This window comes from Heterodontus francisci, unplaced genomic scaffold (genome assembly GCF_036365525.1).
Source record: "Heterodontus francisci isolate sHetFra1 unplaced genomic scaffold, sHetFra1.hap1 HAP1_SCAFFOLD_1302, whole genome shotgun sequence".
Lineage (NCBI taxonomy): Eukaryota > Metazoa > Chordata > Chondrichthyes > Heterodontiformes > Heterodontidae > Heterodontus > Heterodontus francisci.
Genome location: NW_027140214.1, coordinates 89584 through 100875, shown reverse-complemented (window position 1 = coordinate 100875; position 11292 = coordinate 89584). Strand labels below are relative to the sequence as shown.

The following is an 11292-nucleotide window of genomic DNA, read 5'->3' as shown; positions in this document are numbered from 1 at the left end:
TTGTTGCTCTGTGTTGAATTTTAACCATTTCGCTGTCAGTTTCACAGCTGACCCGAGCTCGGAGCAGGATCCGCAGTTTCTCAATTTCGGACAGATTCGGGATTCCCCGGCGGGTTCCGAATTTTTTTTTAAAACCGCCGAAAAAGCCCAACACGGGCATCCGAACATCTACCTTGCACCACTGGCTGGGCTTTATTCTCTATGGCCTGATTTAGAAAGCATTTCATTCATCTCCAGGATCCTGTCCGCTTCAATAATCCTCAATTTCAAAAGATACATGTTTACACGCGTCATCCAGCATAAAGGAACTGATTGGCCGGGACCCGGGTCCCGCCCCCTCGCTCCTGAATGGCTAAGCCGCACACTATTAGCCCGGTGATTGGCTGCTCGGACTTTTCGAAGACAATCGAGCAGTGGTTGTCATGGCACTGAGCTAATACCTGCAGCTCAGCCAATCAGGAGCGAGGGGGCGGTACACTACCTACACGGTCTCTCTGAATGGCCAGCGGGGCCTCCAATCAGTGAGCTAATACGTGCGATTCAGCCAATCATCTCCCGTATTGTATCGTTACCGCTAAACAAGTTGCCTTTTAAATGTGCAAATGTCCCTGGGTATAAATGCAATGTGTGGGATCCTGCAACTCACTCAGTGAGCTGATCCCAGACATCCATTCTTACAAAGGTAAGGTAACCTTTAGCATCTGCAAATGTTGCTCTCTAATATTCTCTCAATGTCTAATCTGCTCCTCTCCGTTTCCAAATGCATCTTGTAAATTCTCAGGGTGCCACATGGTGAGAAATGATCTGTTGTCTCACTTGGTGAACTCGCTGGCAATGTGTGCTTCTGGGCCAGTTCAGAAACTGACTCACGTTCCTGCTCTGCTTTGAGTTGTGGGCATCACTGGCAAGGCCAGTATTTGTTGCTCATCCCTAAGTGCCCTTGAGAAGGTGGCGGTGATGGCCATCGCCTGGTGTGAATGGTCTCTCCTTACTAGTCGGGGGGCTGCCCGGTTTAAGGTGGGCAGTAGCTGAACTGGTGAGTGCGATGGTCCCTCCCACCGTCGCAGACAGTCCATAGTGCCCATCCTCTAAGCCAACTGAGTTGGGCTTATCACTCAAAACCGCTGTCTCCTGTGTTGTGATAATGCTCTGCAGTGAACTGGGAGTGTCCTCTCCAGGGCAGATGCCTGGGTGAAATATATGGAGGCCCTGGGCTACCCAAATGTCCAAACTACTCCGATTTCCTCTGAAGATTTAACCTGGAGCTGCAAGGGACCCAAGTTCTGTGTATCGTCATGTGGAGGAACAGTAGAGGATGTGGTGATGGATAGACTGTGTACTGACAGGGAGAGACTGATGGTGATGGATAGACTGTGTACTGACAGGGAGAGACTGATGGTGATGGATAGACTGTGTACTGACAGGGAGAGACTGATGGTGATGGATAGACTGTGTACTGACAGGGAGAGACTGATGGTGATGGATAGACTGTGTACTGACAGGGAGAGACTGATGGTGATGGATAGACTGTGTACTGACAGGGAGAGACTGACTGATGGTGATGGATAGACTGTGTACTGACAGGGAGAGACTGATGGTGATGGATAGACTGTGTACTGACAGGGAGTGACTGATGGTGATGGATAGGCTGTGTACTGACAGGGAGAGACTGACTGATGGTGATGGATAGACTGTGTACTGACAGGGAGAGACTGATGGTGATGGATAGACTGTGTACTGACAGGGAGAGACTGATGGTGATGGATAGACTGTGTACTGACAGGGAGAGACTGATGGTGATGGATAGACTGTGTACTGACAGGGAGAGACTGATGGTGATGGATAGACTGTGTACTGACAGGGAGAGACTGATGGTGATGGATAGACTGTGTACTGACAGGGAGAGACTGACTGATGGTGATGGATAGACTGTGTACTGACAGGGAGAGACTGATGGTGATGGATAGACTGTGTACTGACAGGGAGAGACTGATGGTGATGGATAGACTGTGTACTGACAGGGAGAGACTGATGGTGATGGATAGGCTGTGTACTGACAGGGAGAGACTGATGGTGATGGATAGGCTGTGTACTGACAGGGAGAGACTGATGGTGATGGATAGACTGTGTACTGACAGGGAGAGACTGATGGTGATGGATAGACTGTGTACTGACAGGGAGAGACTGACTGATGGTGATGGATAGACTGTGTACTGACAGAGAGAGACTGATTCATTTGGCTCTCCTTAAGGTGATCTGCTCGTCAGAGGTCTAAGCTACAAATGAGAAGCACAATAACACACAAAAAGCCAGAAACAGATCAACTCTCTTCACCCACACAGCAGACCTATTAACTTGATGTATCATTCCTCAGCACATGCCTGGATGTTGTCCAGGTCTTTCTGCATATGGATTGATGTCAAGGGCAGTCATTCTCACCTCACCTCTTGAGTTGAACCCTTTTGTCCATGTTTAAACCAAGGCTGTAATGAGGTCAGGATCTGAGTGGCCCTGGCGGAACCCAAACTGAGCGTCAGTGAGCCGCTTGATAGTGCTGTTGATGACACCTTCCATCACTTTACTGATTATTGAGAGTAGGCTGATGGGGCAGTAATTGGCCGGGTTGGACTTGTCCAGCTTTTTGTGTACAGGACATACCTGGGGAATTTTCCACATTGCAGGGTAGATGCCAGTGTTGTAGCTGTACTGGAACAGCTTGGCTAGGGGCGCGACTAGTTCTGAAGCACACGTCTTCAGTACTATTGCTGGAATATTGTCAGGGCCCATAGCTTTTGCAGTATCCAGTGCCTTCAGTTATTTCTTGATATCACGCGGAGTGAATGATTTGGCTGAAGTCTGGCATCTGTGATGCTGGGAACTTCAGGAGGAGGCCGAGATGGATCATCAACTCGGCACTTCTGGCTGAAGATTGTCGCAAACTAGACAAGTGTTTTGCGTTTCATTATTTTTGAGAGGTGGTTTTAGGCCGATTGCTGAATGAATTTGGAAATCTGTTATCATTGCACAGATTGAAGTCTGTCACCTCACGACAGAATCTCTGCTGTTTTCAGAATTGACTCACAGTGGGCTGTGATCAGAGAAAGGAGACTCGGAATACCTCCGAACAAAGGATGAAATACTCTGATTGGAAAGCAATGGAAATCCTAAGGCTGTTTGCAGGTACGTTAACTACAATATTTCAAATGTTGCTGGAAGGTCTTACTGCTTACTCTGTGCATGGGTAAAATGGATTCTGTCTGTACTGGTCTAAACTCTGGATCCAGCCCAATGCTCGGACACTGTTTCGTTTTATTTCTATATATCACATCTACTCCATTCTGTTTTTTTTTTCCATTCCAGTCCTGCACTGTATTACACTGTGTAGTGCAGCAACATCAGCCCCCCTGAACTCTGTCGCTAATCTCCGAACTGGAGAAGATGTTAGATTTCCAATCAATTATCACAGTGATGAGAAATACGAAGTGACATTTAGACGCAGATCTCCCATCAGTCTTAAAATCCTGGCTTGGAACTCTGAGCAGCCAGACAGGCCGTATCGGATTCATCCTTACTACACACAGAGGGTTCAGTTCCACCGAGATGGCTTTATTGAGCTGCAGAGTGTCCACCTTGATGATGAAGGGGTGTATGAGATACAGACAGACTACCTGGGAAGGCAGCTGAGGAACAATAACCAGGATCTATTTGAGCTGCATGTATTTGGTGAGTACTGAGAGCAGACAGGATGATATATGTTACCTCCCAGATATAGTAATGGGAAGAGGACATTCCGCACAGTAACTCCATTTACCAGCCTGGGTTCCAGATCACTTCATGTCCTGATCCGACAAAACTATCTATCTCATTCTTCAAAATTTTAATTCACGCCCAGCCTTTTGCAGGTCAAAAATTCCAGATTTCCGTCACTCTTGGTATGATAACATTATTCCTGATTTCATGGTGAAATGAGCTCACTCTAAGGTTAAGACCGTGCCAAAGGAACACTTTTTCTCTCTATTTACCTTATGTCGAATATCATCATCTTCAATATGTCTGTCATGTCATCCTGCAACTTTCTAAATGTTAAGAATTAAAGCCAAGTTTATAAAACCTAATTTACCATTCGGAATATTCCGGCGAGGCAGTGTTCCTCCTCCAGTGTATCCTTCCTGAGAGACGATGGCCAGAACTGAACACAATTACTCCAGACAGACTCTGAGCAAGGCTGGAAAACACTAGCAAAGACTTCTTCACCTGTGTCCCAGTCCCTGTGATAAAGAGCACAACATTACATTAACCTTTTCAGTTACACTTTGCACAGGTCCAGGAGTTTTCAATGATTCATGGACATGGCCACCCAAATCCCCTCTGCTCCTCGACAAGGAGGCACTCCCTCGGTCCTGTCCCTCTGTGTCAGCGAGGCACTCCCTCGGTCCTGTCCCTCTGTGTCAGCGAGGCACTCCCTCGGTCCTGTCCCTCTGTGTCAGCGAGGCACTCCCTCGGTCCTGTCCCTCTGTGTCAGCGAGGCACTCCCTCGGTCCTGTCCCTCTGTGTCAGCGAGGCACTCCCTCGGTCCTGTCCCTCTGTGTCAGCGAGGCACTCCTTCGGTCCTGTCCCTCTGTGTCTGTCGGGATTTTCTGCTGCAGCTGAATAGTGATTATTGTCGGGGATCTTGCTGTGTTTTAGAGCCTGTGTCCCAGCCACTGGTTGTGATCACTGGGAATTGTTCATCAAACCGCAAACTGAACTGTTCAATATCGAGAGGAACAAAGGTGACCTGTCGGTGGCAAAGTCAATCGGTGGACGGTGTCAGCAATTATACCTTTCATGGGGCCGTGTTACAGCTCGGGAACCTGCGTGGACAGGAACCTCACACCTACACGTGCATTGTGGAGAATCCAGTTAGTGAGGAAAGCAGTGAACCAGTGACAGCAGAGCTGTGTGATGGAGACCAAGACAGGGGTGAGTGAGTGACAGACCCATGTAATATTCTCCCTGTTCACATGTCCCAATATAGTGGGTATACCTCAATCTTCCAGGCTGCACGATCTCCCATCCCCATGGTTCATCTTTACTGCAGCCAGAGCTGCATTTCTCTCAGAGCTTCATCATGAACTGAGCTCCCATATCTGAGAATAAAGAGAGAAACTCAGTGATCTGTGATTCCCAGGGTTGGGCCACAGCATGAGAACAACGAGGCAGATTCTCCCACCAGTCTTCCAGTCTGGGCAGACTCCGTGTCGGGTTTACTGGATTGAAGAACAAGGCTAGAAAATAAGCAAATGGAGGAGGGGAGAACTAGTCTGAGGGTGTCTGGGCGAGGGACAACACTCAAATTAACCTGTTGGTTCCTTTTTAGTAGAGTACTGCTCCCTGGAGGAGGAGAGCAAGGAGCTTTAGTGTGGTGCCCCCCGCAGTGGAATAGCCCATTGATGCTCACAGGTGAAGCAGGTAGCAGACAGCCTGTATCATCCCCCTGGTGGTGGGGAGGGGTGAATGAAATTGCGGGTACAGTTCCTGTTACTGGGAGAATGGTCCAAGTGTTAGGAAGTAATAACTGAGCAGGAAGTGAAACTAAGAGGTTCTGAATTCTGTCTTCAAGGGCCAAGAAATCATTGGATTTCTGTCCTCATTGCTGCATTCTCCTTCATAATACTCGCTTCTGTTATGGCACTGGGAATCTGGAGAAGACAACGAATGAGACATTCTAAACAGAGCTGTGAGTATGTTCATCCACCTCTTCATTCCACTGCCTCCTCCTTCACTGATACAGAACTCAGGTCAGGGAGTCATAGAGTCAATTACGGCACAGAATGAGGCCACTCAGCCCATCGAGTCCATCCCCGCTCTCTATGGAGCTATCCAGTCAGTCTCGCTCCCCTGCTCCATCCCTGCAGCTCTGCAACTCTTTCTTTCAGCTGTCCATCCAATTCCCTTTTGAAATCATTGATTCTTTCCACTTCCACCACCCTGGTGGGCAGTGTGTTCCAGGTCATTACCACCCACTGTAAAAAAAAAAAAAAAAAAAAAGTTCTTCCTCACATTCCCCCCTGCATCTCTCACCTAAAACCTTCAATCTGTGTCTCCTAGTCCTTGTACCATTAGTGAATGGGAAAAGTATTTCCTTGTCTAACTTATCTAAACCTGTCATAATCTTGTACACTTGTATCAAATCTCCCCTCAATCTCCTTTGCTCCAGGGAGAACAACCCCAGCTTTTCCAACCTAACCTTGTAACTAAAATCCCCCATCCCTGGAACCATTCTGGTAAATCTCCTCTGCACCCTTCTCAAGGACCCTCACATCCTTCCTAAAGTGTGGTGACCAGAACTGGACCCAATACTCCAGTTGGGGGCCTAACCAGAGCTTTATAAAGGTTCAGCATAACTTCCCTGCTTTTGTACTCAATGTCTCTATTTATGAAGCCCAAGATCCCATCTGCTTTACTAACCACTCTCTCAATATGTCCTGTCACCCTCGAAGATCGATACACATTCACCCCCAGGTCCCTCTGTTCCTGCACACTCTTTAGAACTGTACCACTTAGTATATATTGCCTCTCCCTATCCCTTCTGCCAAAATGCATCACCTCACACTTGTCAGTATTAAATTCCATCTGCCACCACTCTGCCCATTCTGCTAGCCTATCACTCTCCTGTTGCAGGTGGTTAGTATCACTCTCACTGTTTGCCACACCAAGTTTGGTGTCATCGGCAAATGTTGAACTTTTCCTCTGTAAATCAAGATCCAAGTCATTTATATGCAGCAAAAAAATCAGTGGTCCCTGAACTGGCCCTTGGGGAACACCACTGTTGTAGCTGGATTGCTAACAGCAAAGCACTTACAGAGCATGAAGGGAAAAATCGCCATCCTTACACAAGGACAAGGACTGTGGAACAGCTGCAGTTGCAGTTCAATGAACCCAGCTTGCTGAACAGACAGAGTGTGTGTGATAAGAACATTCTTGATGTTAGTCAAGTACACACATAACTTGGAGTCAGTGTTAGTTGCAAAACAAAACAAAATACATCTGCTGGCCTTGTTCTTATCCATCCTTGTCTAGCTACCTTCGCAACTGCTCACAGTCTCATTCAGAGCATATCTTATCACACACACTGTCTGTTCAGCAGGCTGGGTTCATTGAACTGCAACTGCAGCTGTTTCACAGTCCTTGTCCTTGTGTAAGGCTGGCTATTTTTCCCTTCATTGTCTGCAGATGTTTAGCTGTTAGCAATCCGGCTACACTGTCTACCATCCTCCAGTCGGAAAACAACCATTTACCACAACTCGCTGTTTTCTGTCCATAACCCAATTTTTTATCCAATTGGACACTGACCCTCCTATTCCATGAGCCTCAATTTTGTTAATTAGCCATTTTATATGGTACATTGTGTAATGCTTTATCAAAATCCATAGAGACAGCATCCACCGCATACCCTTCATCCTTCTCTGTCACTTCATCAAAAAATTCAGTTAAATTAGTCAAGTATGATGTGCCTTTTACAAATCTTTGCTGGCTCTCCTTAATTAACGCCAACTTCTCCAAGTGCCTGTTGATTTATTTCCCTGATTATTTTTGCTAAAACATTACCCACCAGTGATGTTAAACTGACCAGCCTATAGTTGTGAGGAACTGTTTTCTTAAATAAGAGTACCACATTTGCCACATTATTTATCCTCCCGCCAGTCTCACTGTGCTCTCACTCTCAATCCTGCTCTATATCCTCCCGCCAGTCTCACTGCTCCCACTCTCAATCCTGATCTGTAACCGCACTTTATCCCCCTGCCTGTGTCACTGTGCTCTCAATCTCAATCCTGATCTGTAACCGCACTTTATCCCCCTGCCTGTGTCACTGTGCTCTCTCTCTCAATCCTGATCTGTAACCGCACTTTATCCCCCTGCCTGTGTCACTGTGCTCTCTCTCTCAATCCTGATCTGTAACCGCACTTTATCCCCCTGCCTGTGTCACTGTGCTCTCTCTCTCAATCCTGATCTGTAACCGCACTTTATCCCCCTGCCTGTGTCACTGTGCTCTCTCTCTCAATCCTGATCTGTAACCGCACTTTATCCCCCTGCCTGTGTCACTGTGCTCTCACTCTCAATCCTGCTCTATATCCTCCCGCCAGTCCCACTGTGCTCTCTCTCAATCCTGATCTGTAACCGCACTTTATCCCCCTGCCTGTCTCACTGTGCTCTCACTCTCAATCCTGCTCTATATCCTCCCGCCAGTCTCACTGCTCCCACTCTCAATCCTGATATGTAACCACACTTTGTCCCCATGCCAGTCTCACTGTGCTCTCAATCTCAATCCTGATCTGTAACCGCACTTTATCTCCCTGCCTGTGTCACTGTGCTCTCACTCTCAATCCTCATCTGTAACCGCACTTTATCCCCCTGCCTGTGTCACTGTGCTCTCACTCTCAATCCTGCTCTGTCACTGCTCTATATCCCACCCCACCCGCTAGTCTCACTGTGCTCTCACTCTCAATCCTGATCTGTCACTGCTCTTTATCCCCCCGCCAGTCTCACTGTGCTCTCACTCTCAATCCTCATCTGTCACTGCTCTATATCCCACCCCACCCGCTAGTCTCACTGTGCTCTCACTCTCAATCCTGCTCTTTATCCCCCCGCCAGTCTCACTGTGCTCTCACTCACAATCCTGCTCTTTATCCCCCCGCCAGTCTCACTGTGCTCTCACTCTCAATCCTGATCTGTCACTGCTCTATATCCTGCCCCCGCCAGTCTCACTGTGCTTTCACTCTCAATCCTGATCTGTCACTGCTCTATATCCTGCCCCCGCCAGTCTCACTGTGCTCTCACTCTCAATCCTGCTCTTTATCCCCCCACCAGTCTCACTGTGCTCTCACTCTCAATCCTGCACTGACACTGCTCTTTATCCCTCCGCCAGTCTCACTGTGCTCTCACTCTCAATCCTGCTCTTTATCCCCCCACCAGTCTCAGTGTACTCTCACTCTCAATCCTGCACTGTCACTGCTCTTTATCCCCCCGCCAGTCTCACTATGCTCTCACACTCAATCCTGATCTGTCACTGCTCTTTATCCCTCCGCCAGTCTCACTGTGCTTTCACTCTCAATCCTGCTCTTTCACTGCTCTATCTCCCCCTGCCAGTCTCACTGTGCCCTCACTATTAATCCTGCTCTGTCACTGCTCTTTATCCCCCCCCGCCAGTCTCACTGTGCTCTCACTCTCAATCCCGCTCTGTCACTGCTCTTTATCCACCACTCCCCCCCCCCTCCCCCCACCCCAACAGCCAGTCTCACAGTGCTCTCACTCTCAATCCTGCTCTTTATCCCTCACCTGTCTGAGAAAACGAGAAAATCATTCAATCTCTCCTGGTTCGTCAGCAGCTGCCAATTTATTTTGTGAAATTCTGTATTTATTTTAGGTGGTGGAAGGATGCAAGAATGTGAGGTGTTGAGAGTTTCCCCACAGAAAGTGAGCCAGAATCTGTCTGTATGAGAGCTGGGGGGCTGTCTCTCCCTGTTTGAAGTGAAAATTGTGCAATGCTACACTCACTGTATCAGCTACTTCACTTCCTGCCTTCATTACAGCCCAGTCCCTGGTGTCTACACGTCCTGTTCATCCTCCTGTATGTCTGCACTGTACGGACTGTCGGGGAAGGTGATGATCAGTGACACAGCAAACTGCTTGGGAATCCTCTCTGGGAAGGCTTGAATCCTCGTGTTCAAGGTGATTTCTCAATGTATGTGTCTGTTCTTTGTAATTCAGCTGCATTTGTTTATCTCTTTCCCTTATTTTTCCTTTGGTTTTGTGTTTATCTTTTTCCTCTATTGTGCCTACTTGCCTTTCATTTTAATTCATCCTTTGGATGTGGGCATCACTGGCCAGGCCAGCATTTATTGCCCATCCCTAATTGCCCTTGAGAAGGTGGTGGTGAGCTGCCTTCTTGAACCGCTGCAGTCCATGTGGGGTAGGTACACCCACAGTGCTGTTAGGGAGGGAATTCCAGGATTTTGACCCAGTGACAGTGAAGGAACGGCGATATAGTTCCGAGTCAGGGTGGTGTGTGACTTCGATGGGAACTTGCAGGTGGTGGTGTTCCCATGCATCTGCAGCCCTTGTCCTTCTAGTTGGTAGAGGTTGTGGGTTTGGAAGGTGTTGTCTGAGTAGCCTTTGTGCGTTGCTGCAGTACATCTTGTAGATGGTACACACTGCTGCCACTGTGCGTCGGTGGTGGAGGGAGTGAACGTTTGTAGATGGGGTGCCAATCAAGCTGGCTGCTTTGTCCTGGATGGTGTTGAACTTCTTGAGTGTTGTTGGAGCTGCACCCATCCAGGCAAGTGGAGAGTATTCCATCACACTCCTGACTTGTGCTTTGGGTCAAAATCCTGGAACTCCTTTCCTAACAGCACTGTGGGTGTACCTACCTCACATGGACTGCAGTGGTTCAAGAAGGCAGCTCACCACCACCTTCTCAAGGGCAATTAGGGATGGGCAATAAATGCTGGCCGAGCCAGTGACACCCACATCCCATAAGTGAATAATAAAAAAGAATGATTTTTGCCTACAATGCACATTTTTGGGGAGGCAATGGTGTTGTGGTAATATCACTGGACTAGCAATCCAGAGCCCAGGCTAATGCTCTGGGGACGTGGGTTCAAATTCCACCAGGGCAAATGGTGGGATTTCAAATCAATTAATAAATCTGGAATTAAAAATAGCTCGTCTAATGGTGACCATGAAACTTCCTTCCTTTAGGGAAGGAAATCTGCTGTTTTTACCTGGTCTGGCCTACATGTGACTCCAGACCCACAGAAATGTGTTGGACTTTTAACTGCCCTCTGAAATAGTCTATCAAGCCACTCAGTTCATGGGCAGTTACGCATGGGCAATAAATGCGGACATCATCAGTGACGCCCACATCCTACAAGTAAATAAAAAATAAAGTTGCTGGATCTGTTTGAAATCTATCCCATTCAGCACAGTGATAGTGCCACACAACACGAAGGAGGGTATCCTCAATGTGAAGACGGGACTTGGTCTCCACAAGGACTGTGCGGTGGTCACTCTTGCCAATACTGTCATGGACACATGCATCTGCGGTAGGCAGATTGGTGAGGACGAGGTCAAGTATGTTTTTCCCTCTTGTTGGTTCCCTCACCAATTGCTGCAGGTCCAGTCTTGCAGCTATGTCCTTTAGGACTCAGCCAGCTCGGTCAGTAGTGGTGCTACTGAGCCACTCTTGGTGATGGTCATTGATGTCCCCCACCCAGAGTACATTCTGCACCCTTGCCACGCTCAGTGCTTCCT

At 48.0% G+C, this 11292-nt stretch overlaps 1 protein-coding gene and 1 long non-coding RNA gene across 3 annotated transcripts; both read left to right on the top strand.

The window, feature by feature from the left end:
- The first annotated feature begins 600 nt into the window (after positions 1-600).
- On the top strand, positions 601-3741 carry LOC137359111 (uncharacterized). 2 transcript variants are annotated; one of them, XR_010971463.1, is made up of 3 exons: positions 601-682; positions 3072-3180; positions 3361-3741. It is a non-coding gene; the product is annotated as an uncharacterized lncRNA (long non-coding RNA). The 2 variants fall into 2 exon arrangements; XR_010971462.1 differs by having other exon boundaries at positions 3029-3180.
- A 284-nt stretch (positions 3742-4025) lies between these two features.
- Positions 4026-10424, top strand: LOC137359112 (SLAM family member 9-like). Its single transcript, XM_068025193.1, has 4 exons — positions 4026-4082; positions 4647-4962; positions 5603-5719; positions 9407-10424. Exons 1-4 carry the CDS (start codon positions 4026-4028, stop codon positions 9478-9480), a joined length of 564 nt encoding a protein of 187 aa, XP_067881294.1. The 3' UTR covers positions 9481-10424.
- The last annotated feature ends 868 nt before the right edge of the window (positions 10425-11292 follow it).

What these genes read in the sequence shown, in the direction of transcription:
- LOC137359112 (XM_068025193.1), top strand. Translation starts at nt 4,026, where the DNA reads ATGTCGAATATCATCATCTTCAATATGTCTGTCATGTCATCCTGCAAC. An exon ending in TGATGGAGACCAAGACAGGG is followed by an intron (nt 4,963 to 5,602) that starts GTGAGTGAGTGA and finishes TCTGTCTTCAAG; the next exon opens with GGCCAAGAAATCATTGGATT. An exon ending in GAGACATTCTAAACAGAGCT is followed by an intron (nt 5,720 to 9,406) that starts GTGAGTATGTTC and finishes TATTTATTTTAG; the next exon opens with GTGGTGGAAGGATGCAAGAA.